At 41.6% G+C, this 26,728-nt stretch overlaps 4 protein-coding genes across 10 annotated transcripts in view; 2 read left to right on the top strand and 2 right to left on the bottom strand.

Annotated features, from left to right (window-relative positions):
- The first annotated feature begins 423 nt into the window (after positions 1 to 423).
- LOC139655785 (tripartite motif-containing protein 16-like) lies at positions 424 to 3,941 on the top strand. Of its 2 annotated transcripts, XM_071533155.1 has the most exons (2): positions 424 to 2,226; positions 3,536 to 3,941. In XM_071533155.1, the coding sequence occupies exons 1-2, from the start codon at positions 589 to 591 to the stop codon at positions 3,713 to 3,715; spliced, it is 1,818 nt and encodes a 605-aa protein (XP_071389256.1). In that variant the 5' UTR covers positions 424 to 588; the 3' UTR covers positions 3,716 to 3,941. The 2 variants fall into 2 exon arrangements, with proteins under 2 accessions (XP_071389256.1, XP_071389257.1); XM_071533156.1 differs by having other exon boundaries at positions 424 to 3,645.
- A 2,451-nt stretch (positions 3,942 to 6,392) lies between these two features.
- Positions 6,393 to 12,460, top strand: LOC139655779 (uncharacterized). The gene is made up of 2 exons (XM_071533143.1): positions 6,393 to 8,218; positions 10,789 to 12,460. Exons 1-2 carry the CDS (start codon positions 6,543 to 6,545, stop codon positions 12,458 to 12,460), a joined length of 3,348 nt encoding a protein of 1,115 aa, XP_071389244.1. The 5' UTR covers positions 6,393 to 6,542.
- A 4,810-nt stretch (positions 12,461 to 17,270) lies between these two features.
- Positions 17,271 to 26,728, bottom strand: part of LOC139655784 (cyclin-Y-like) — a 56,181-nt gene continuing 46,723 nt past the window's right edge. For all 6 annotated transcript variants that reach the window (XM_071533153.1, XM_071533152.1, XM_071533151.1 and 3 more), the window contains 3 exons: positions 21,767 to 21,933; positions 20,870 to 21,032; positions 17,271 to 20,483 (listed from right to left, as the gene is read on the bottom strand). In XM_071533153.1, the coding sequence (XP_071389254.1) occupies positions 20,367 to 20,483; positions 20,870 to 21,032; positions 21,767 to 21,933 (447 nt within the window). In that variant the 3' untranslated portion in view covers positions 17,271 to 20,366. The remainder of the gene's footprint in view (positions 20,484 to 20,869; positions 21,033 to 21,766; positions 21,934 to 26,728) is intronic.
- On the bottom strand, positions 23,191 to 26,250 carry LOC139655788 (E3 ubiquitin/ISG15 ligase TRIM25-like). The gene has a single exon (XM_071533159.1). The coding sequence runs from the start codon at positions 26,248 to 26,250 to the stop codon at positions 24,490 to 24,492; it is 1,761 nt and encodes a 586-aa protein (XP_071389260.1). The 3' UTR covers positions 23,191 to 24,489.

The following is a 26,728-nucleotide window of genomic DNA, read 5'->3' as shown; positions in this document are numbered from 1 at the left end:
CGGTGTCTGCTTCACGAGAGAGTGAGAGAGAGAGAGGGAGAGGGAGAGGGAGGGAGAGAGACTAAAGGCAGATGGGGTGGGTAGGTGGCAGGAAAGAGGGAGAAAGTTTGAGAACAAAGGAGAAAGAAAGAAAGACAGAGATAAAGTAAGAGAGCCAATTATTAGTAAAATAGTAGTAGTAAAATATATATTTTTAAATACCCCAAGTTTAACTATCCCATTTTTATTTGTCATAATCTTCACTTCATACTGTAAACAAGGGCTAAACACACACTGCCTCTTTAACACCGCTCCTCTTCCTGGAACAAAGCAAAGTCTGATAACCCCTCCCTCATCTTCCTGGTCTCAAACACAGCAAGTTCCATTCTGTCCAGATGTTTCCTGTTCCCTTCCCTTTCAGAGATCTGCCAGTTTAAAGGTGGGTGTAAACATCATGTTGTGAAGTGCAAGAGCTGACAAGCCCATTCACTGCAGATCGGCAAATGAACATGAGAGAAAGGAAGAGATTTTTGGTTTGGCTTGAAGCACAACTTTTATCCGTTGAGGGAAAGTGAAACTATCGGAAATTCACTGTCACTGAGAAGTGAAATGGCGCAGCAAGGAATTCAGCTGGACCAAGACAATTTTTGCTGTTCGATCTGTCTGGATCTACTGAAGGATCCGGTGACTATTCCCTGTGGGCACAACTACTGCATGAGCTGTATTAAAGGCTGCTGGGATGAAGAGGATCAGAAGAAAATCTACAGCTGCCCCCAGTGCAGAAAGACCTTCACACCAAGGCCTGATCTGGTGAAAAATACCATGTTTGCCAATTTAGTTGAGAAACTGAAGAAGACAGGACTCCAAGCTGCTCCTCCTGATCGCTGCTATGCTGGACCTGGAGATGTGGCCTGTGATTTCTGCACTGGGAGAAAGCTGAAAGCCCTCAAGTCCTGTCTGGTGTGTCTGGCCTCTTACTGTGAGCAGCACCTCCAGCCTCACTATGAATCTCCTACCTTTGAAAAACACAAACTGGTCGACCCCTCCAAGAAGCTTCAGGAGAACATCTGCTCTCGTCATGATGAGGTGATGAAGATTTTCTGCCGTACTGATCAGCAGTGTATCTGTTATCTCTGCTCCATGGATGAACATAAAGGCCACGACACAGTCTCAGCTGCAGCAGAAAGGACTGAGAGGCAGAAAGAGCTTGGGGTGAGTCGGCAAAAAATCCAGCAGAGAATCCAGGACAGAGAGAAAGACGTGAAGGTGCTTCAGCAGGAGGTGAAGGCTATCAATCTCTCTGCTGATAAAGCAGTGAAGGACAGTGAGAAGATCTTCACTGAACTGGTCCGTCTCATTGAGAAAAGAAGCTCTGATGTGAAGGAGCAGATCAGATCCCAGCAGAAAGCGGAAGCGAGTCGGGCCGAAGAACTTCAGGAGAAGCTGAAGCAGGAGATTACTGAGCTGAGGAGGAAAGACGCTGAGCTGGAGCAGCTCTCACACACAGAGGATCACACCCATTTTCTACAGACTTACCCCTCGCTGTCAAGTCTCAGTGAATCTACAGACTCACCCAGCACCAATATCCGTCCGCTGCGCTACTTTGAGGATGTGACTGCAGCTGTGTCAGAGGCCAGAGATAAACTACAGGCCATTCTTACAGAGGAATGGCCCAAGATTTCACTGACAGTGACTAAAGTGGATGTTTTACTGCCACAACCTGAGCCCAAGACCAGAGCTGAATTCTTACAATATTCACGTCAAATCACACTGGATCCAAACACAGCGAACACACGGCTGTCACTATCTGAGGGGAACAGAAAAGCAACATTAATGGGAGCAGAACAGTTATATTCTAGTCACCCAGACAGATTCACTAAATGGAGGCAGGTCCTGAGTAGAGAAGGTCTGACTGGACGTTGTTACTGGGAGGTGGAGTGGAACGGGGTTGAAGTTGTAATAGCAGTCTCATATAAGGATATTAGCAGAACAGGGACATTTTATGAAAGCGCATTTGGAAACAACGACAAGTCTTGGACATTATATTATTACAACAATAGTTATGAACTCCAACACAACAATATCACAACTCCCATCCCAGGCCCTCGGTCCTCCAGAGTAGGAGTGTACCTGGATCACAGAGCAGGTATTCTGTCCTTCTACAGCGTCTCTGAAACCATGACTCTCCTCCACAGAGTCCAGACCACATTCACTCAGCCTCTCTATCCTGGATTTTGGCTTCCACATTCAAATGGAGACACTGCTGAGTTGTGTAAGCTCAAGTAGATCGGAATTATTCAGCAGTAATGTGTGAGATTCTGTTTTTTTTATTGTTACTCTGTTCTTTTTTTATTTTGTCTCCATCTTTAATGCTAAGAATTCATTGCTGTGCTGTTTTTACGCTGCACACTTCCCAGAGATCACCTGTCAATCAAACAGTGTCCAGTACTGTGACTGTGACTGTACTACAGCGTTGATGAAGTTTGAGTTTCTGTAGGTGGCGCTCTTTCCTTTGTCTGTTCAGCCATGGTGGCTATCACTGCTCATGCAAACTACCCAGTTCTTCTTCTGTTTATTCCGAACAAACCGGAAATGTAAAACGCATCACTTCCTGTGCAGCAGTGGATTTTTGCCATGAAAGAGCTGCCAGACACCAGCTAGAAGACTACAGGCGATGTAAAAGGTTTCATGAACTGGGAATAGGTTGAATCAATAATGTGTTATATCAATAGGTGATGGAGAGTAGTCAACCACACATTTATTCATATGAAAACATAAACTGTTGTATGGTTTCTATATTTTTTAAATCTCTTTTTCATATTTGTGTTGTTGCTTTAATATTTTCTGCTGATTCTGTTCCACTGCATGGGCCTTAATGGAGCCAGCACTAGAAGTCTTCCCTTTATTATAGCTGAATAGTTGTTTTTATGTTGATTTTGTTCCTGGCAGTTTGTAACCTTGTTAAGAAAAGTGAACTACAAATGTAATCATTATTATCATAGTGAATAGGGAGAGTATTCATTGTTTTCCTTTCATCAACAGATTGATTGTGTGGAAGAAGTGAATATTTAGATGGAAAGACTGAACCAGAGTCCTTTACCCGGTTTTAGTGATTGAATAAAATGTGAAAAATTTAAAATGAATAAAGTTTTTTTTTCTCCCAGGAATGAATAAAGTATTTATTCTGTATTCATTCCAGGAAGTCTATCAGTCCTGCTAGAGCAAATGTGAAACTAATATGACAGTATATGTTAGAAAGTGGTGTTCAGGAGACTATCGCCACCATGGTACAACGGTCAGGTTTTATAAAAAAATGTCCAACAGTGCAGTCCAGATCGATGCATCAAAGTTTATTTATGGTGTATGTTGTATATACTGTATGTCTGTGTGTGGTTCTGCAATACAAATCAAGAAAAAAGGAATACAATAGTCAATAAACACAATAATCCACCTCAATCAAATTCAATGTTCAATTCAAATATTCCTAAATGCACATTACTACAGGTACCCGAGGAATTATTAATATTGAATTAAGTGAAACTGTCACTTACCTAAAGATTCCCCGGTCAGTCTGCTAGTGTCTGCTTCACACACACAGAGGAAAGAGATTCGCTTTATCCAAAAGCAAACTGGAAACTTATTTGGCCCTAAACAGACAGTACACGATGACAGATTACCTGACCATCGTGAATCAGAAAAAACAGAGAAAATCCTTGACAAGATACAGACTCAGTGAACACAGCCTGGCCATTGAAACAGGCCGACACCGGCAGACCTGGCAACCAGAGAGGAGCAGCTGTGTTCACTCTGCTGTTAATTGTTTTATATTTGTTGACATATCAATTGTATATTTAAGTTTGATTACTGTTATTTGAATTTGTTTACTTTGCTTTGGCAATAAGTACTTTTGTATTTCATGCCAATAAAGCACCTTGAATTGAAATTGAATTTTGAGAGAGAGAGAGAGAGAGAGAGAGAGAGAGAGAGAGAGAACAATAAGTTTCTAATTTAAAATTTAGTACATTTTAAATTAGAAACTTTTTTTAATACTTAGTAAAATAAGTTTCTTATTGTCTTATAATACAATAAACCTCCTATAAAGATCTGGTTGTATATTTTTGATTCAGTTATCAAACCAATAGCACTATATGGTGGTGAAATCTGGGGCCCTCATTTCAAATGCAACTATGAAGCCTGGGACAAAAGCCCGACTGAAATTCTGCATTTGGAATTCTGCAAAAACATACTAGGTGGCACAGAAAGAGTCCAAACTTGGCTTGTAGAGCAGAGCATCATGGGAGATTCCCTCTGCTAGTACATATAGGGCCTTTCTCAATCTGCGTTCTTGTCTGTACTTGTGTTCTTGTGTCCTTGTGAAACGTCATCATTCGCAGCCCAAGTACTGTCCCAATACACAAGTTCGCATTTCGCCAAGAACGGTTAAAATTCCCGGAAGTGTTCTTGACACGCCCATTTTACCGAAGATGCATCGGTTGGTAACTTGTATGAACTTGTCAACACAAATATCCCAGCATTCATGTCGGCATTCAAGTGAGGAGCGGGAAGCAGCAAAGAGGCCAACAACGGTAAGTTTTTATTACAATTTTCATATGCTATCTCATCACTAAATTCACTTCTGAGAATTTTTGAGGCGAGAAATCAACTGTGTAGATTTCAAATATTGTCAATTTTACGAAAATTTATGGCGAATCGAAAATTTGCTCCAACTTGACTTGAGAAGCTCCACAAACTGGCTCGCCAGAAGGCTAGCGCCTGTGGGGATAGCTGCGGGGGTATTGCGCAATACCAACAAGAACACATCGTCTCAAACTGTCAACAGCGTTCTGTGCGCTCGTGACCTTGCGAGTTCATTCTTGCAAGAACGACTAGCAAGAACGTTCTCCCCAAGAACACAAGTCCGTTCTTTGCATTCTTGGGTTTGAGAAACGGCCATAGAGAAAAGAGCAGCTAAGTTCTGGAGCCACCTGGCACACAGCGGCCCAGAGTCTCCCCACAGTACTGCACTGACACACTGGAGGAAACACCCAGAGAGAGACCCCTTGGAATACCTGACCAAAAAACACCAACTAAACCTAACCACACAACCACCATTGACAAAATTCAAACAAATAGAAAAAACACCACAAGAAGAATATAATCACTATTGGCAAAAATAAATCAAACTTATAAACAAAACTAAATGCTTCCAAAACAAATTACAATTTGGCCGAGTATCTGATCAGAATCAAACAGCCCAGACAGAGGAAGCTGTTGACGATGCACAGACTCAGCGACCACCAGCTAGCCATAGAGACAGACAGGCAGAGTGTGAGACAGACAGGCAGAGTGTGAGACAGACAGGCAGAGTGTGAGACAGGCAGGCAGAGTGTGAGACAGGCAGGCAGAGTGTAAGACAGACAGGCAGGCAGAGTGTGAGACAGACAGGCAGGCAGGCAGGCAGAGTGTGAGACAGACAGCCAGGCAGAGTGTGAGACAGACAGGCAGGCAGAGTGTGAGACAGACAGGCAGGCAGAGTGTGAGACAGGCAGGCAGAGTGTAAGACAGACAGGCAGAGTGTGAGACAGACAGGCAGGCAGAGTGTGACAGACAGACAGGCAGGCAGAGTGTGAGACAGGCAGGCAGGCAGAGTGTGAGACAGACAGGCAGGCAGAGTGTGACAGACAGACAGGCAGGCAGAGTGTGAGACAGACAGACAGGCAGAGTGTGAGACAGGCAGGCAGAGTGAGACAGACAGGCAGAGTGTGTAGCCATAGAGATAGACAGGCACAGAAGAACCTGGCTGCCAAGAAAAGAAAGAGTGTGTGTGCACTGCCACTCAGGAAAAATAGAAAGTGAAAGACACTTCCTTCTCTCCTGTACCAAATATGACACATACTTTTCAAAAATGTCTGAAAGGATAGAGAATTTTAAAAATCTCAGTATCAATGAAAAAATGTGTATCCTGCTCGAACTGCTCAGTATGTGATGTCAAGCCATAATCTAAGAAACACTTCAACTCTGTAAGAGAGACAGAGAGAGAGAGAGAGAGAGAGATGGGGTGGGTGGGCAGGAAGGAGGGAGAAAGTTTGAGAACGAAGGAGAAAGAAAGAAAGACAGATTAAGTAAGAGAGCCAATTATTAGTAAAATAGTAGTAGTAAAATATATCTTTTTAAATACCCCAAGTTTAACTATTCAATTTTTATTTGTCATAATTTTTACTTCATAATGTAAATGAGAGCTAAACACACACTGCCTCTTTAACACCACTCCTCTTCCTGGAACAAAGCAAAGCCTGATAACCCCTCCCTCGTCTTCCTGGTCTCAGATACAGCGAGTTCCATTCTGTCCAGATATTTCCTGTTCCCTCCCCTTTCACAGATCTGCCAGTTTAAAGATGGGTGTGAACAACATGTTGTGAAGTGCAAGAGCTGACAAGTCCATTCACTGCAGATCAGCAAATGAACATGAGAGAAAGGAAGAGATTTTTGGTTTGGACTGAAGCACAACTTTTATCCGCTGAGAGAAAGTGAAACTGTCAGACACACTGTTACTGAGAAGTGAAATGGCGCAGCAAGGAATTCAGCTGGACCAAGACAATTTTTGCTGTTCGATCTGCCTGGATCTACTGAAAGATCCGGTGACTATTCCCTGTGGGCACAACTACTGCATGAGTTGTATTAAAGACTGCTGGGATGAAGAGGATCAGAAGAAAATCCACAGCTGCCCCCAGTGCAGACAGACCTTCACACCAAGGCCTGTCCTGGTGAAAAATACCATGTTTGCCAATTTAGTTGAGAAACTGAAGAAGACAGGACTCCAAGCTGCTCCTCCTGATCGCTGCTATGCCGGACCTGAAGATGTGGCCTGTGATGTCTGTACTGGGAGAAAGGTGAAAGCCCTCAAGTCCTGTCTGGTGTGTCTGGCCTCTTACTGTGAGCAGCACCTCCAGCCTCACTATGATGCAGCTCCATTAAAGAAACACAAGCTGGTCGACCCCTCTAAGAAGCTTCAGGAGAACATCTGCTCTCGTCATGATGAGGTGATGAAGATTTTCTGCCGTACTGACCAGCAGTTTATCTGTTATCTCTGCTCAGTGGATGAACATAAAGGCCACGACACAGTCTCAGCTGCAGCAGAAAGGACTGAGAAACAGAAAGAGCTCCGGGTGAGTCGGCAAAAAATCCAGCAGAGAATCCAGGACAGAGAGAAAGACGTGAAGGTGCTTCAACAGGAGGTGGAGGCTATCAATCTCTCTGCTGATAAAGCAGTGAAGGACAGTGAGAAGAACTTCACTGAGCTTGTCCGTCTCATTGAGAAAAGAAGCTCTGATGTGAAGGAGCAGATCAGATCCCAGCAGAAAGCGGAAGCAAGTCGGGCCGAAGAACTTCAGGAGAAGCTGAAGCAGGAGACTGCTGAGCTGAGGAGGAAAGACGCTGAGCTGGAGCAGCTCTCACATACAGAGGATCACACCCATTTTCTACAGACTTACCCCTCGCTGTCACGTCTCAGTGAATCTACAGACTCACCCAGCACCAATATCCGTCCTCTGCACTACTTTAAGGATGTGACTGCGGCTGTGTCAGAGGCCAGAGATAAACTACAGGGCATTCTTACAGAGGAATGGCCTAAGATCTCATGGACAGTGACTGAAGTGGATGTTTTACTGTCACAAACAAGAGAGCCCAAGACCAGAGCTGAATTCTTACAATATTCCCATCAAATCACACTGGATCCAAACACAGCAAACACATACCTGTCATTATCTGAGGAGAACAGAAAAGCAACATTGATGGGAGCAGAACAGTTATATTCTAGTCACCCAGACAGATTCACCGAAAGGTGGCAGGTCGTGGGTAGAGAAGGTCTGACTGGACGTTGTTACTGGGAGGTGGAGTGGAGTGGGAGGGGAGTTTCAGTAGCAGTCTCATATAGGGATATTAGCAGAACAGGGAAGACTGATGAATGCCAATTTGGATGCAATGACAAGTCTTGGGCATTAGATTGTTACAAAGATAGATATGAATTCAAACACAACAATATCAAAACTCCCATCTCAGGCCCTTGGTCCTCCAGAGTAGGAGTGTACCTGGATCACAGAGCAGGTATTCTGTCCTTCTACAGCGTCTCTGAAACCATGACTCTCCTCCACAGAGTCCAGGCCACATTCACTCAGCCTCTCTATCCTGGATTTTGGCTTCCATATTGTACTGGAGACACTACTGAGTTGTGTAAGCTCAAGTAGACTAGAATTATTCAGCAGTAATGTGCGGGATTCTGTTTTTTTATTGTTACGCTGTTGTTTTTTATTTTGTCTCCATCTTTGATGCTAAGCACTCATTGCTGTGCTGTTTTTGCGCTGCACTCTTCCCAGAGATCACCTGTCAATCAAACAGTGTCCAGTACTGTGACTGTACTACAGCATTGATGAAGTTTGAGTTTCTGTAGGTGGCGCTCTTTCCTTTGTCTGTTCAGCCATGGTGGCTATCACTGCTCATGCTAACTACCCAGTTCTTCTTCTGTTTATTCCGAACAAACCGGAAATGTAAAACGCATCACTTCCTGTGCAGCAGTGGATTTTTGCCATGAAAGAGCTACCAGACACCAGCTAGAAGACTACAGACGATGTAAAAGGTTTCATGAACTGGGAATAGGTTGAATCAATAATGTGTTATATCAATAGGTGATGTAGGTAATCATATGAAAACAAATTGTTGTATGGTTTCTATATTTTTTAAATCTCTTTTTCATATTTGTATTGTTGCTGTAATATTTTCTGATATTTCTGTTCCACTGCATGGGCCTTAATGGAGCCAGCAGTCTTCCCTTTATTATATCTAAATAGTTGTTAATATGTTGATTTTAGAAAAGTGCACTACAAATAAGATAAGATATCACTTTGTTAATCCCCTTGGGGAAATTCGGGTGCCTCTGCAGCAACTGGTAGAACAGTAACAGGGAATAATAAGTACAGAAGATAATAAAGAGAAGAGGTAATAAGATAAAAAATAAAGGTAAAGTACATAACTGGGAATAGGTTGAATCAGTAATGTGTTATATCAGTAGGTGATGGAGAGTAGTCAACCAGACATTTATTCATATGAAAACAAGCTGTTGTATGTTTGCTATATTATTATTTTTTTTAAATCTCTTTTTCATATTTGTATTGTTGCTGTAATATTTTCTGATATTTCTGTTCCACTGCATGGGCCTTAATGGAGCCAGCACTAGAAGTCTTTCCTTTATTATAGCTGAATAGTTGTTAATATGTTGATTTTGTTCCAGACAGTTTGTATCCTTGTTAAGAAAAGTGAACTACAAATGTAATCATTATTATCATAGTCAATAGCGAGAACACTCATTGTTTTCCTCCACAGTGCTGACATACTGGTTTAACAGATTGATTGTGTGGAAGAAGTGAATATTTAAATGGAAAGATTGAACCAGAGTCCTTTACCAGGTTTTAGTGATTGGATGTGTGAACAAAGTGAATGTTTGCAAAAATGAATAAAGTTTTTTTTCCCCAAGAATAAGTAAAGTATTTATTCTGTATTCATTCAGTCTATCAGTCCTGCTAGAGAAAATTTGAAACTTGACAGTATATGTTAGTAAGTGGTGTTCAGGAGACTATCACCACCATGGTACAACGGTCAGGTTGTATAAGAAAAAATGTCCCACAGTCCAGTCCAGATTGATGCAAAAAAATGTGTTTGTGGTGTATGTTGTATATATGGTATGTCTGTGTGTGGCTCTGTAATACAAATCAAGAAAAAAGGAATACAGCTAAACTATCCCAATATACCTGATGTCCCAATCTAGGGACCCTATTCTTCGGATGGTTTCATAGTAGACTTATTATAATCACAGAGAAAACATATTCAGCTGAGACTGGTTTGTCAGAAGAGAAGGAGGCAGAGTTTGTTTCCGTTCCCCGGTCAGTCTGCCGGTGTCTGCTTCACACAGACACTGGAGAGAGAGAGAGAGAGAGAGAGAGAGAGAGAGAGAGAGAGAGAGAGACTGACCAACCACACACACACAGACACATGCATGCACACACACGCTCACAAAGTTTATGACAAACACATGCACACACGCACATATTTTAGCTTGACAATACCGTTACGATCACCAGTCTTACCATTTCCCTCTCCCCCATCACCCTTGATGATCTATATTTTATAACTGTAACTTCCCATTGTTTGGGTTTGCTATTTTGTCATTTTAATCTTAATAGGCCTAATAATCCTTGTCAATACTGTACTGTATATGTATCTTGGCAATACTGTACTGTATATGGTCATGCCAATAAAGCCTCTTTGAATTTGAATTAGAGAGAGACAGAGAGACAGAGAGATGGAGAGAGATAAACATGTTTTTTTTTATATCCCAGTGAGGTCATTGACCCCAAGTTTAACTATTCCATGTTTACTTGTCATAATCTTCACTTCATACTGTAAACAAGGGCTAAACACACACTGCCTCTTTAACACCGCTCCTCTTCCTGGAATAAAGCAAAGCCCGATGACCCCTCCTTCTTCTTCATGATCTCAGATACAGCCAGTTCAATTCTTTCCACATGTGTACTTGTTCCCTCCCTCCCATAGATCTGCCAGTGTAAAGATGGGTGTAAACAACATGTTGTGAAGTGCAAGAGCTGACAAGCTCATTCACTGCAGATCAGCAAATGAAGATAAGGAACAGATAAGGATCAGCAAATGAAGATAAGGAACAGATTTTTGGTTTGGATCGGAGCACAAGTTTCTTCTGTTGAGGGGAAGTGAAACTTTCTGACATTCACTGTCACTGAGAAGTGAAATGGCGCAGCAAGGAATTCAGCTGGACGGAGCAAAATTCTGCTGTTCGATCTGTCTGGATCTACTGAAGGATCCGGTGACTATTCCCTGCGGACACAGCTACTGCATGAGCTGTATTAAAAGCTGCTGGGATGAAGAGGATCAGAAGAAAATCTACAGCTGCCCCCAGTGCAGACAGACCTTCACACCAAGGCCTGATGTGGTGAAAAATACCATGTTAGCAGAGTTACTGGAGGAAGTGAAGAAAACAGGACTCCAAGCTGCTCCTCCTGATCGCTGTTATGCCGGACCTGGAGATGTGGCCTGTGATGTCTGCACTGGGAGAAAGCTGAAAGCCCTCAAGTCCTGTCTGGTGTGTCTGGCCTCTTACTGTGAGCAGCACCTCCAGCCTCACTATGATGCACCTCCATTAAAGAAACACAAGCTGGTTGACCCCTCCATGAAGCTTCAGGAGAACATCTGCTCTCTTCATGACGAGGTGATGAAGATTTTCTGCCGTACTGATCAGCAGTGTATCTGTTATCTCTGCTCCATGGATGAACATAAAGGCCACGACACAGTCTCAGCTGCAGCAGAAAGGACTGAGAGGCAGAAAGAGCTCGGGGTGAGTCGGCAAAAAATCCAGCAGAGAATCCAGGACAGAGAGAAAGACGTGAAGGTGCTTCAACAGGAGGTGGAGGCTATCAATCTCTCTGCTGATAAAGCAGTGGAGGACAGCAAGAAGATCTCCACTGAGCTGGTCCGTCTCATTGAGAAAAGAAGCTCTGATGTGAAGGAGCAGATCAGATCCCAGCAGAAAGCGGAAGCGAGTCGGGCCGAAGAACTTCAGGAGAAGCTGAAGCAGGAGATTACTGAGCTGAGGAGGAAAGACGCTGAGCTGGAGCAGCTCCCACACACAGAGGATCACATCCATTTTCTACAGAAGTACACTTCCATCTCACGTCTCAGCGAACCTACAGACTCACCCAGCACCAATATCCGCCCTCTGCGTTACTTTGAGGATGCGACTGCGGCTGTGTCAGAGGCCAGAGATAAACTACAGGGCATTCTTACAGAGGAATGGCCCAAGATCTCATGGACAGTGGCTCAAGTGGATGTTTTACTGCCACAACCAGAGCCCAAGACCAGAGCTGAATTCTTACAATATTCACGTCAAATCACACTGGATCCAAACACAGCAAACACATATCTGTCATTATCTGAGGGGGACAGAAAAGCAACATTAATGGAGGAAGAACAGTTTTATTCTTGGCACTCAGAGAGATTCATTAGTTTGTGGCAGGTGCTGAGTAGAGAGGGTCTGACTGGACGTTGTTACTGGGAGGTGGAGTGGAGTGGGGCCAGAGTTACAATAGCAGTCTCATACAGGGATATCAGCAGAACAGGGAAGAAATGGCGGTTTGGATACAATGACAAGTCTTGGGCATTTGATTGTTACAATGCTTATGAATTCAGACATAGAAATATCATAACTCACATACCAGGCCCTCGGTCCACTAGAGTAGGAGTGTACCTGGATCACAGTGCAGGTATTCTGTCCTTCTACAGTGTCTCTGAAACCATGACTCTCCTCCACAGAGTCCAGACCACATTCACTGAGCCCGTCTATCCCGGATTCAGGCTTCTAAATTTTGTTGGAGCCACTGCTGAGTTGTGTAAGCTCAAGTAGATAGGAATTATTCACCAGTAATTGTGAGATTCTGCGCAGATGAAGATGTTTAAAACTGCTCAACCCTCAGATAGAGAGTTAACATGAGTGCAGTGCAAAGAATGGCATATTGACCCTGTTTTACCATTGTATTCCACTGGACACTGCTGTCACTGTAGGTAAGGACAAGTAATTAATCGTATTTAAATTAAAATGTTTCACTTCCTGACAGACAATGTTCCCCACAGGCTGCATTCACGGTCCAGCTAAACTAGGCTTGCCCAGTTTAACTTGTTCTTTTGTCTCCATCTTTGATGCTAAGCGCACATTGCTGTGGTGTTTTTGTGCCGCACTTCCCAGAGATCACCTGTCAATCAAACAGGGAAACTCCAGACACCGGGTGTTTAGAATAGACAATGGAAAAGCTTTCATGAACTGGGAATAGGTTGAATCACTATGGTGTTATATCAATAGGTGATGGAGAGTAGTCAACCAGACATTTATTCATATGAAAATGTATACTGTTGTATGGTTTCTATATTTTCTAATCTCTTTTCATGTTCCACTGCATGGGCCTTAATGGAGCCAGCACAATAGGTGTTCTTAATATGTCTTATTAATATGTTTATTTTACTCCCAGCACTTTGTAACCTTCTTAAGAAATGTGCATACAAAATTTAATCATTGTTATTATAATCAATAGGGACAGCATTCATTGTTTTCCTTCATAGTGCTGACATAATGGTTTAACAGATTGTGTGGATAAAGTGAATATTTAGATGAAAAGGTTGAACCAGAGTCCTTTACCAGGTTTTAATGATTGGATGTGTTGAACAAACTGAATGTTAACCAGAATGAATAAAGTTTTTCTTTTTTTACAAGAATGAATAATGTATTTCTTCTGTATCCATTTGAAGACGTCTATTCAAAGCTGCTAGAGAAAATGTGAAACTAATATGAATGACAGCATAACTGAGCCGATTTTCCCCATAAAACACAACAAAGTGCAGTCTTCATGTTCAGAGCAGATGTGGTATCAAAAGTCAAATGAAGCACCGATGTTACCAATGAAAAACACCAGTGAAGATGGAAAGAATGAAGGACAATCTTATTGTTAATGTAACTGGTTAAATGTATGAATTAAGGGAATATTTTTACATGGAAAATCTGAAGGACAGTGTGAATGGGAAATGTTTGCCAATCAATCTCTATCCTTGAAACCTTCTTCGCTGAAACAGTTTTGTCATGGAGGACGAAGCTTGCAGCCTCCAAGTTTTCAATCATTTGTTGCTTTTTAGAAGCACGATTGGAGTTTCTTACGCAAACATGAAAAGCCTGGAAAATTAGGAACAATTAATTTTTATCATTTCCACGATTGGGAATTTCATAAAATGTCTGAAAATGTTTTGTTCAGCCCTGACACACATATGACAACAGATTTTTATGTAGTCATGGACCCGCTGTCATTTCAGATATTGTGATGAACAATCTACTTCAAAATTATATGAGCTAGTTATCAGTCAAATTGCCCAGCCACTATCAGAATGTTTCATCTTGAACTGACCAAAATCCAGCCGGTCTGGTAAAATTATAAAATATTTAAACAGAACATGTGTAGAAACCTTTAATAAATGTGAATATCATTGAGGTTATTTTCGAAGCAACTTGTAGGAGGGGAGGCAAGGAAGGGAGGAAAGTGAATGAGAGAAGGAAGATAAGTGAACAGGACAGTTGTTTCCTTCTATAGTGATAAAAGTCTGCATGATTACAGATGAAGTTGCCCAATCACAAACTTCCAATTTACTTCCTATTTAGTGTGCAACAGCCTGTTGTTTTATTGTGCTATGATAAAGATTATATTAAACATTCTGTCACTAAACTCGTCTGAATCAGTATCTTATCAGTAGGATTACATAGGCAAAAAATACTGTGTGGAGGATTAAGCTACTGGTGAGCATACAGAAATGTTTTCAAGTAAAGATACAGCCTTGAAATTGTTATTTTATTATTTTAATTGTTTAATTGATAGGGACAATGCACATTAAATATATTGCAACAGACAGAGCTGCAAGCAAATTTTCATCTGTAGTGCCTGGGTGGCAGTCTTACATGTTTCAATAGAGCATCCAAAATAGTTTATCCATCAAAGGAGAGAGAAACTAAATTCTAACAATTACAAAGGAATTACAAGGTGCAAACATATATTATTCTAGGCCTAAAAAACATATTTTAAAGTGCAAAATGCCTCTGATTGCCTGTAATGCCCTAAAAGCTACTGTGTGGCCACATAGTAGCTGCATGGTGTGAGTCAATGGGTCCTATTCTGACAGATCAGGAGTGGAAAACAACATTTTGGGGTCTTCGTAAACCAAGACTTTACATTACAAGGCGTTTGGACAATGATGTAGAGCTTTACTGCTAAAGCGCTATAGATAAACTTAGGGGAACACCCACTGTGACAGCGCCATGTTGACACCTTCAAAACAAATGTTTAGGTTATTATGGGGTAATTTTGGGGCTTTAGTAAATAAATAAATGACACAGCCCTTCAACTGAGGGGCAGTAAATGTAAAGTTAGTGACAGCATCATCATGCATCAGGCTCTGGCTCAGGGGCCCCCTGAGCTCATGGGCCCCTGGGCCTGTGCCCAGTTGGCCCGTTCAGTAATCCATCCATGCCAATGTCAGCCTGGCATGTTTTTACCCTTCTATGGTTTTTAATCTTAAAAGGTAGCAGACATAAAATGAACAGAGGAACCTGTAACAAGATAACAATAATGGTTCAAGAATACAATATAAAGCTGAATAATTATTTTTGAAAACTATGATGTGCAAAAGGTTCAGAAAAAAATGAGAAAAATTTCAAAATAAACAACTTTAATTCAGACTCTTTCTCCTTAGAATCTGTGTTTCCTGGCTTTTCTGGAGGCAAAGTCGTTTATGACAAGAGAGATCTGACGGCCAACTTTGTTGTTGATACAAATCAGTGCAAGTCCACTCAGTCTTTCTTGTGCCATGGAAGATCTCAAGTAGTTCTTGATCAATTTGAGCTTAGAAAAGCTCCGCTCTGCAGACGCAACAGTCACGGGGAGAGTGCAGGCTATCCGGAGAGCTACCTAAAGATTTGGGTACAACTCACAGATCTCATTTTGAGAGAGGTAAGTGAGAGGCTCAAATGTGGTCATCTTTGTTTGGGGGAGTTGTGGAAGGCTCTCCATCTCTGTAGCTAGTGCACTCCCTTCAACATCAGCCTCTTCTCCACAGGTGAGTTTGTCTCCAAGGAGCTTACACTGGTCCCTCCGTGTCTGTGCATCAAGCTGGCTGAAGCTGAGAAGCACTCCAAAGTTGTCTCTAACTTCCCCCAGAGACTGAAAGCGGTCCTCCAAAGACTGGATGCTACAGTCTACCACAGTATTAAAAAAGGATACTTCCAGTCTCTTCATTGCATCAGCTTGTGGCTCATCAGCTGCCTCGCAGGCAAAGTGCCTTTTTGTGGACCGCAACCTCTTCTCCTTCAGCACTGCCTCAGTGTTCATTTGTTCAGAAATCTCTTTTGCTGAGACCTGTGCATCCTTAAAACCAGTTGTCCTGTAACTGATTACATTTTCTTTGTTTTTCTGAATGAGGCCTACTGCAAGCTGCATGTTGGTTGATTGAATGAGCTTGCTTGTGGTGTTAATTTTGGAGAGAATATCATACCAGACCATGCAGCAAATTTGAAATCTAAATGATCCGGTTTCTTCAGCAAGGGAATGGGCCGTTTCACATTCACCCTCTATGACGGAACCCTGTCATTATTTAAATGAAAATGAAAAACATGATTTGAAATAGCAGTTTGTTATTGTAATTGAATGATTCATAACAAAAAGAAAATCATAATTAAATTCGGCATTTAACATTTCATTGTCATGTTTTTGTGTAGGGTTCTTGTGGAGCGGTTGGAGTTGGCGCATAAGTAACGGTGGCTTACCATACACATTCCATACAGGCTTTACCTCAGGTCAGACCTTTAAATGACCTCTCCAGGGTGTGTCTGTTCTGTCCTTGAGTTTTTCAACTCACCCCTGATAAACTGTCTTCCCACTCACAGAGTCCAGTGGTATCCATTCTTGACTGGCTACTTCCAGCAGAGGGCCCATAGCCTTTCACAGTCTGCTCGTTTGGGCCTGATGCCCAACCTGGGGAAACAGTCAGACTCAGCAGGTGTTACTTGTCCAGTAGACCAATCTGCAGCTCTGCCTCCAAGAAATGTCTGTATGGTAGGTGGTAGGTGGACCTACCACCTATATAAAAACTGAATAAGCATGAAAATTTGAGACACAAGCACTTCCGTTGTCTACAAAAACAAAATTAGATCATAATGAAGAACTGAATAGCATAAATATGACAGACATATTTGATCAGGCTCCATTCTGAAACTAAATTGGCATCAGAAGGTTTTAAGGAAATACAGCTTGTTTTAAGGCAAAGCAGTTTCAGGTTAAATAGAAAGTTAAATACAAAGTCAATGGCAGCTTGATGTCAATGCCAATGCTGTGAAACAATCTGCTGACTTCACTAAATTCATAAAATATGCACATCTATTTGCAAAAGAAACTGAATTATCAGACAAGGGCATTTTCTTTTATTAAAAACACAGATCATATAAATATTTCACAATTAACTTAATGATCTCCCAGCTTTTATTACTTTTTTGTACACTGTACAAAGTTGATTCGCAAAATAATTATTTTTTATTATTATATTTTAGTGCTTCAGTTGTCAGACAAATGATAAAACCATGAATAAAAAGTTGATCAGAAATTCACCAATAGCTATTGTATAGAGGCCAACGGTATATTGGAAATACAAAATGATAAACTTGGCTCAGCAGTCAGGGTTTATCTTCAGAAAAGTAATTTGCAGAAAATAATACAAGTGTATTAAAATGTATTTATTTTTTTCAATTGTTTGTTCAATAGTCGTTTGTTCAACATACCCAAATGCAAGAAGAAATTTCAAAGCAATGAAAGTACATGTGCATACTGAATTAACACACCTCTAGTGGTTTATTCCTACTACAGTGAGTGAGCAGGTAGGGGTCTAGTGTCTTGCTCAAGGACACTTCAATAGGACACATTGTTGTTGTTGGTCACACACTGGCTAATGAGGGGATCATACCATACCATGACAACTCGATTACAGGACTGTCTTTCTAACAGTAAACCACCTTACCACAGCTGGGGGGGGAAACAAGAGAGAAGGTTCTAGTGGGATTTGATCCAAGAGGTGTTAAGGGGTCTTACAGTGCGATTACACCCACAGTTGGTTTTCTTTTTGTATTTTATTCAGGTTCACACTGCCTAAGTATAAGTGAACCAGGGCTTGTAAACAAAAGTTACATGGATTCACAAGTTGTTGTTTATCGGGCAGAGTTTTGGTATCATGTCATATGGCCCGATTAGAGATTTTGGTGGCAGCAAGAGTCAAAACAAATCTGATTCCAGTCCCTGTGCTCTTTGATATAATTTATCTTCCCTGGTGTTCTTACCAGTTAGAATATGAGCATCAGTCCAGACTGCGGTTTGCCCTCAGTTGGTTTTATTATGCTAGGCTTTCCAAGTATGAGGAGCTGCTGGCTATCAGATGTTAAAATTCATGTTTTTATACACATAAACCCTTGTGTTTTGAGGTTGTTTCCTGTAGTTGGTTTGGATTACATTCTCACTCCTAAGGATCCACAGTCCAAGAGATCAGATACTTGCATTTTCTTGGTGCGGTTATTTGGTGCCAACCAAGTTCAAATGGCATTGTTCTCACCTGCCCAAAGGAACCAAACTTAAGAAGTAACCACTCCAGAGTTTGAATCAATCGATCCAAACATGCTTGGGGTGAACGCTTCCTTAACCTTTACACCATGTCTGAGTGCAACAGACCAGTTGACGTCTAAGATACTGAATCAATCTTTAGGGGAGCATCATTCAAGTGTGTGGTTGGTTACTTTTTCATTGTCTTGCCTTTTGGATAAAGCACCTATTCTGGATTTTAGATGTGTGCCTCAAGTTTGGGGATTATCTTCAATTTTATCTTCAGCTGAAGATGAAAAATGAACATAAACAAAATTGGAGTTACAAGGTTTCCATGTGACAGCAGTGAAAGGCATGGCGCCCCTGGGCAGGAAGTAAATGGGCTGTAGCAGAACTGGGGCAGAGACACATGGGAATTGACAACTTTTTAATTAACATTTTTCAGATGTAAGCCTAATGTATTCTACACATTGGCTAGCTCTAGAATACTGAATAAATTCTGGTGCCTTCTATTGGTCAGCAGCCATTGCAGAATATAGTGGTCACATCAGCAGTACAGCCCACTGCTGCCTGTGGTTATTTTGGTGGTTTGTTCTTCTTTATTCCATTTGACTCTCAAATTGATTGACCGAGGTCATGATATAAGTAGTGACAGCAAATACAACTTATAAAAAGTATAAGTATTAAATATATTTTGACGCTTTCAGTAGTTCATTTGTAAGGTGCGTAACCATTGGATCAAAATTAACCTGCTTATTCAATTACAATAATATCTGAAAATTGCATGTCTTTTCCCCATCAGCAACTCCCATCCGATACAACCCAGTGTATACACATAGCGGATATACGGCAAAACAATTTGGTGCTTTAAATGAACCATTAATTCCTCCCTAAAGATACTTTCCTCCTTTAATAATTTTATGCAATGCTCAAAAATCCACCAGATGTCGCCAGACAGTCGTAATTTACTCTATGGCAAACTGCTGAAACCTCTTGACAAAATGTTGAAAAATATAACCAAAATCTAATGAATACTGAATCGTAATCTCTGGAAACATGCTCTGGGGTACATTTTACAGTATGAAAAAATGTGGTAGGTTTAGTGCTTGATTGTGCATGTCTTCACAAACCGAATAGGAATGTATTGCACTATCTGTGGGAATGTTGTCTTAATTTTTATTCAATCTGGCCCTTTCTATCTGCATTCCTTTGTGTTTGTTTCTCTTCATAATTCCTATTTCAACCTTCAGTGTAGCTCAAATGACACACATCAGAAAACATCAAAATATTAAATAGACTACCTGAGTATCGGGAGGTATGCTAGAAATACTGTAAACCTTGAATATGAAGATTTTCAAAGGAGAAAACTTTCTAATACTTTTATTAAACTAAGACCTGTCAAAGGAAATAACCAGTAAAAATTCCAGTGCTACACTGCTGTTCTTGACGTACTGCAGTTACTAAGGGTTCAGGCAGCTGCAACCGTTTGAAAATGTAGTTCAAATACTAAAAGAAAATAAATACAGTCCTTCATTCAAAAGCCGCAGAGCCATCTCAAAGGCAGCTTATGTCAAATCTTTCTAGTTAGTCTGGATAACCTGAACACAGATTAGTCTGAGCAAAACCAGAAAATTGAAAGGAGAATCTTTTCTGATGCTCGTTTACATTAAGACTGGTTTACAATGACATGTCCTAAAAAGTTGCGAGGCTATGTCTTGTCTGCGGTGACAAACCAGGACTTCCTTGTTGGTCCAAAGTCAGATGTTTCCCCACAGTAAATATAATAACCAGCAACTAAGCGGAGGCGAATCCCGTCTCTCTCTCTCTCTATGTCTTCTGGAATAGAGGAGTTGAGGCACTGTGAAGGCATCTGGTTAAGTTAGAAAGTCCTCTGGAGCTCACTTTGTCACTTCAGTCACCTTCCATTTTGAAGGTCTGAGGTCCGGAAGTCGGATCTAGGTTTCAGTCACTGTCCAAGTTCCACCTCCAGTGTCTTGGTATGCGGACTGAGTTTGTGGATCGAAGTTCTTGACCCAGGTTCGGACCCATGTCGGTCAGTATCATGGACCGGTGTGTACTGAGTTTTCCCACCCGGCCCGTACCTGTAGCCTGGTACTAGTGTCTATGGCAGTTTGCAGGTGGTTAGGACAGGATCGCAGGAACCCATCTGATGCCACACAGATTGTCCATGCTGGCCGAGCGCTTCTTGGCAGCTCTCCGCACGTCCTTGTATTTGTCGTCACATAACCTGGAAATAGCCTGGAGAGATGACATAGAAATGGTTTTTCATTGGAGGAATAAAACGTATTTTGCTATGATTTGTTATTATCAATAATCACCAAATTTGAAGAGATTTCAAACCCTTCGTAGAGATGTTTTAGTCCGATAAACAATATTCCATTCATAAAAATCACACTCCTGTCGATTCCTGCAGATGATATGGTAACCACTAATTACCCCATACACATTCCTATGTTGATTATTTATTAGAGTAAATTACTTCATGAGCGAGTGAATAAAAGACAGGGAAATCAAGGAAGCTTATTCTACTGGTTGCATAAGAGCATCACATTAACTCCTAAAATGCAAATGTAAAAAATTAAAGATTGAATAAATGAACAGCTGAATGAATGGAAGTGTCTGACCTCTAGTCTTTGGGCCTTCTCCCTGCTGAGTGGCTCCAGGGGGAAGCTGAGGTTGTTGGACTCGGACAGCGATCGCAGGTCAAAGTAGTACTTGGCGTAGACGCTGGACGGCACGTTGATGTTGAACTGCAGCAGCTCCAGGAACTGACGCTCCAGCTCGTTCCTGTTTGAGAGTAGGGACATTCATGACATCAACATTTACGGCATCACTTGCCTAGAGATAAGAGGATAGTGGAATTGAGTGCTTAGTATAAAAAAAGCTATAGGGTCATTTGGTTTGTATACAGCAAGGGAATGTCAACACAAAGGGTGCGATTGTTCAGTTTCTTTGGTCCGAACTGTTATAGAAAATGTTACTTTGTTGAATTTTTGCATTTGGTTGAGTACACAGGAGGCTATACATCTGTCTTTTCTTGTCAGTAGTATTTTTCTTATTTTTCTAGTATTGACTGATGACAGTTGTTGTGAGTGAAATGTCCCATTTTAATGCCACATTAGAAAGGATTCATTTTTAAAGGAGAGAGTCTTGATTCTGTTCTTCCCCATGAGTTTTTGACCCATGATAGCAACTCTGCTACAATGCTGAGTTTTTTCCTTTAGTATGAATGCAAGGACAATACACACACTAATTGTAAATGTGAGGTATGGTACTTTATATTTACGGCAGGCATTTTTCTCTCTCTCACACACACACGCGTGCGCACATCAGTGCATACGCACATATTGTAAAAGTGAGAAGTGGCCAAAATGACCTCACTTCAAAAACATACTCATTCGTCATTCTAAAACTCAAACTGGTTCTCACAAGGATAGAAGTGTAAGCAAGCACACACACACACATTCACACACACACTCGCATGCACACACACCAGTCCTCTCTGACCCCCTGTCACTCACATGTCCTCCACAGTGATATCCTTCAGGATCTGGCAGTAGTCGACGTTCCAGACGGCCTGGTCGTCCCAGACTTTGGAGGCCAGCAGGATGGCGCCCAGGACGATCCTCTTCCAGTTCCCCGGACAGATGTCGATCTCCGCATAGGTCAGGAGCCTCTCCAGGTAGACCTGCACCACCGCACAAGAGAAGAAGACATCAAAACTGACTGGCCTGGAGGGAAATCCAGTTTCCTGACTGAGGTAGCAATGGGTGTGAAAGTAGTGCACGGACACTAGGTGGCAGACCTACAGTAAACCTTTCAAGTCAAGGCAAGTTTAACTTTGTTCATCTAAACCAATGGAATCTGAGTCAGGGAGAGAAAGGTAATTTTATTTGATGGTAGAGGTGCGGAAGGGCGGGATTGCTCAAAAATCTGATGGTTTTATTGGTTACAAATGTATATTTACGCCTACTAGTGCAGCATGAGGTCACCGTTACTCTGTTTTCCAGGAAGTAAAAGTAATGGGAGTTAATTTACCTGTAAAAGAAAAAAAATATATAGTAGGAAATAAACAAAAAAGACCAAACACATTTGGACAAATCTGCCCAGACACCCCAACCCCAACTCACACACAGATATATACAGAAACCTCCCCTGACACATACAAACAGACCACATGATATTTTGGATGCACAGCATCATCATCAATTTACACACATCCCTGGCTTGTCTCAGTGCATCACACTATGACATCCCCTGGAGGCTGCAGGGGAACAGTGTGTGTATTTGTGTGTGTGTGTGTGTGTGTGTGTGTGTGTGTGTGTGTGTGTGTGAGGGGACAGCTCAAGGCAGGCCACCCTGAATAAATCAGAAAATAAATATTGAAGGGAGGAGGTAAGGATCTTTGTTTATTAACTAACCTCAATGAAATTCACACTACATTTTATTCAAGGTTTCTACACATGTTCTGTTAGAATACTCAGTAGTTTTTCCAGACCTTCATTTCCTGACTAGAATTTGAAGATTTTGGTCAGTTCCATGTGATGTTGTGGCTGGGCAATTTGACCGTCTACATAGAATCTGCCGTATGTGTCATATGTGTGTCAGGATGAACAAAGGTTTTCTAGATATTTTATCCAATGCCCAAACTTGACCTGGAAATGATCAAATTAATACTTTGTTCTTTGAGAAAGCTGTTTTAGTGAAGGAAGTTGCAACGGTAGCAACTGATTGGCAAACTCAGTGTTATCAACTTCCAGTTTTGGTTTTACATATGCTCTACACATTAGCACTGCACTTCTTTGTGTTTTAGAGGGAAAATCGTCTAAGTTATAGGCTGCTGTCATTAATTTCACATTTTCTCTAGCAGGACTGATAGAGTTAAATAAGAAGAAATACTGTGTTCATCCTTGGAAAATGTATTTATTCTTGTAAGCATGCACTTTGTTCACACATCCAGTCACTAAAACCTGGTAAACTAAAACCTTGTTCAGTCTTTCCATCTAAATATTCACTTCATCCACATAATCAATCTGGTAAACCAGTATCTCAGCACTGTGGAGGAACATATGAATGCTCTCCCTATTGATTGTAATAATAAGGATTACATTTGTAGTGCACTTTTCTTAACAAGGTTACTAAATGCCAGGAACAAAATAAACATATGAACAACTTAGCTGTAATAAAGGGAGGGCTTCTAGTGCTGGCTCCATTAAGGCCCATGCAGTGGAACAGAAATATCAGAAAATATTACAGCAACAATACAAATATGAAAAAGAGATTAAAAAATATAGAAACCATACAACAGTTAAGTTTCATATGAATAATTGTCTGGTTGACTGCTCAACATCACCTATTGATATAGCATAATAATAATTCAACCTAAAAATCCTCTGGTGTACAGGATGTTCACATAAAATCTGCCATCATATGTGTGTCAGGACTGAAGAAATATGAGCAAAAACACGTTTTGCTCACAATAAACAGTTAAAACTGATGCTGTAAAGATGATCAATCCCATTATTAGCAGGGCTTCCACTTTTATCAAATGAAAATGAGGAAAACATAACCTACTAGGGGAAAATGGTCTCTGCTCCCCCTGGAGGAGATGTTTCACCCTTGTTTGTACCTGATCATGTGGTTGGTTAACAATATAGGCCTACATGTGGACATAGGCTATGAAAATGTATCAAAATTTATCTTACAATACAGTTACTGATAGGATAATGTATATCGGTGAGGATGTGGTGCCTTGGTGTGCGAACGTCGCTTGTCAAGTGATGGCTGTAGATGGAATGAACAGTGCAAAATACTGTTTGCATGCAAGATAAGAAGTATTGTTGATGTGTTGTTGTGTCAGTTTGGGAAATCTATTTGTTGTGGGCTGCCACATGAATCAGTGGGGAAGTAAACGGGGAGTAATTACAAAAACCCATACCACACACACTGTTAAAAAACAGTAGTTTTATTTTATAATTTCCAATTTAGCGGTTCATTGTGGATTATTTTGAAACACAAATTGAAAAAAATGAAAATCAAAAACAAACTTAATGACTGAAAACCACAAATCAGTCACCATTCTAACTAATAAACTACCTTTAAATGTGACAGATGTAAATTTGTATTTGTCTTTTTAATTTGTCCTGGCATGGATTAATTGAACTCAAAATGGTTACTCGGACTCTGACTCAGATTCAGACTGAAGTACTGAGGACTCAGGACTCAACTCAGACTCGAGGTTTGGTTACTCGGACTCAGACTCAAATACTGAGGACTTAGAACTCAACTCGGACTCGAGGTTTGGTGACTCGGACTCAGACTCAAATACTGAGGACTTAGAACTCAACTCGGACTCGAGGTTTGGTGACTCGGAATCAGACTCAACTACTGAAGACTTGGGACTCAACTCTGACTCAGCGTTTGGTGACTCAGACTCATACTCAAGGTTTGGTGACTCGGACTCAGACTCAGACTGGAATGCTGAAGACTTGGGACTCGACTCGGACTCAAGTTTTGGTGACTCTGACTCAGACTCAGACTGGAATGCTGAAGACTTGGAACTCGACTCGGACTCAAGTTTTGGTGACTCGGACTCAGACTCAGACTGGAATGCTGAAGACATGGGACTCGACTCAGACTCGAGGTTTGGTGACTCGGACTCAGACTCTGACTCAGTCTCAAGTACTGACAACTTGGGACTCAACTCTGACTCAAGGTTTGGTGACTCGGACTCAGACTCGGACTCAGACTCAAGTTCTGAGGACTTGGGACTTGACTTGGACTCAAGATATGGTGACTCGACAATAACACTGGCATCAGATAATGACAGGCATGTGTCTGCTGTGTTGTGATCCAGCATGATTTCATGTGAATATTGTAAGAATTCACCTGTGGTCTTGGGCTCTGGTTGTGGCAGTAAAACATCCACTTGAGTGACTGTCAATGAAGTCTCAGGCCATTCCTCTGTAAGAATGTCCTGTAGTTTATCTCTGGCCTCTGACACCGCCACAGTCACATCCTCAAAGTAGCGCAGAGGACGGATATTGGTGCTGGGTGAGTCTGTAGATTCACTGAGACATGAGATGGAAGTGTACCTCTGTAGAAAGTGGATGTGATCCTCTGTGTGTGAGAGCTGCTCCAGCTCAGCATCTTTCCTCTTCAGCTCAGCAATCTCCTGCCTCAGCTTCTCTTGAAGTTCTTCAGCCCGACTCACTATTCCTTTCTGCTGGGATCTCATCTGCTCCTTCGCATCCAGGCTTCTTTTCTCAATGAAATGGACCAGCTCAGTGAAGATTTTCTCTCTGTCCACTGGTTTATCAGCAGAGAGATTGATAGCCTCCACCTCCTGTTGAAGCACCTTCACGTCTTTCTCTCTGTCCTGGATTCTCTGCTGGATTTTTTGCCGACTCACCCCGAGCTCTTTCTGCCTCTCAGTCCTTTCTGCTGCAGCTGAGACTGTGTCGTGGCCTTTATGTTCATCCATGGAGCAGAGATAACAGATACACTTCTGATCAGTACGGCAGAAAATCTTCATCACCTCATCATGTCGAGAGCAGATATTCTCGTGAAGTTTTCGTGAGGGTTTGACCAGCTTGTGTTTCTTTAATGATGCTACATTGTAGTGATGCTGGATGTGGTGCTCACAGTAAGAGGTCAGACACACCAGACAGGACTGATGGGCTTTCCGCTTTCTCCCAGTACAGACATCACAGGCCACATCTCCAGGTCCAGGATGGCAGCGATCAGGAGGAGCAGCTGTCTTCTTCAGTTCCTCCAGTAACTCTGCTAACACAGTACTTTTCACCAGGACAGGCCTTGGTGTGAAGGTCTGTCTGCACTGGGGGCAGCTGTGTATTTTCTTCTTATCCTCCTTATCCCAGCAGCTTTTAATACAGCTCATGCAGTAGCTGTGCCCACAGGGAATAGTCACCGGATCCTTCAGTAGATCCAGACAGATCGAACAACAGAATTTTACCCCATCTAGCTCAGTTTCTTGCTGCGCCATTTCACTTCTCAATCACAGTGAATGCCAGACAGTTTCTACTCTCTCTCTCTCTCTCTTTCTCTCTGTGAGAGACCAGGAAGCAGAGGGAGGGGTTGTGAGCTTCTACTTTATTCCAGGAAGAGGAGCAGTTTTAAAGAGGCAGTGCATGTTTAGCCTTGTTTACAATATGTGAAGTAAAGATTATGACAAATATAAAATGAATAGGGGTCAATGACCTCCCTGGGATATCAGAAAACTCTTTTTACTCACAATACAAAGTTGAAACTAATGCTGCAAAGATGAACAATCCTATTATTTTTAGTAAGGTTGCCACTTTTATCAAATGAAAATAAAGAACACATAACCTACTAGAAGGCGATGTTTTGAAAAGAAGGTGAAGAAGAACGTTTCTGAGAAGGATTTAGCCAAATCTTAAATTCATCCCCAATGGCATCCTGTACAGATTTATTGTTTAGGGCCTTCTGTACTGTCAAGGCAA

Source organism: Centroberyx affinis, unplaced genomic scaffold (assembly GCF_046629955.1).
Source record: "Centroberyx affinis isolate AG114_WGS23_722 - 3 ecotype Tasmania unplaced genomic scaffold, CSIRO-AGI_Caff_v1 ptg002327l_1, whole genome shotgun sequence".
Taxonomy (NCBI): domain Eukaryota; kingdom Metazoa; phylum Chordata; class Actinopteri; order Beryciformes; family Berycidae; genus Centroberyx; species Centroberyx affinis.
Note: the sequence above shows the minus strand (reverse complement) of the source record. Positions and strands in the feature narration are given on the sequence as shown.

Excerpts from the sequence above, each read along its gene's own strand:
- LOC139655788 (XM_071533159.1), bottom strand. The coding sequence starts at position 26,250 with ATGGCGCAGCAAGAAACTGAGCTAGATGGGGTAAAATTCTGTTGTTCG.
- LOC139655779 (XM_071533143.1), top strand. The coding sequence starts at position 6,543 with ATGGCGCAGCAAGGAATTCAGCTGGACCAAGACAATTTTTGCTGTTCG. Across the intron at positions 8,219-10,788 it reads ACTGAGTTGTGTAAGCTCAA|TGAAATGGCGCAGCAAGGAA; the intron begins GTAGACTAGAAT and ends GTCACTGAGAAG.
- LOC139655785 (XM_071533155.1), top strand. The coding sequence starts at position 589 with ATGGCGCAGCAAGGAATTCAGCTGGACCAAGACAATTTTTGCTGTTCG. Across the intron at positions 2,227-3,535 it reads CTGGATTTTGGCTTCCACAT|GATTCCCCGGTCAGTCTGCT; the intron begins TCAAATGGAGAC and ends CACTTACCTAAA.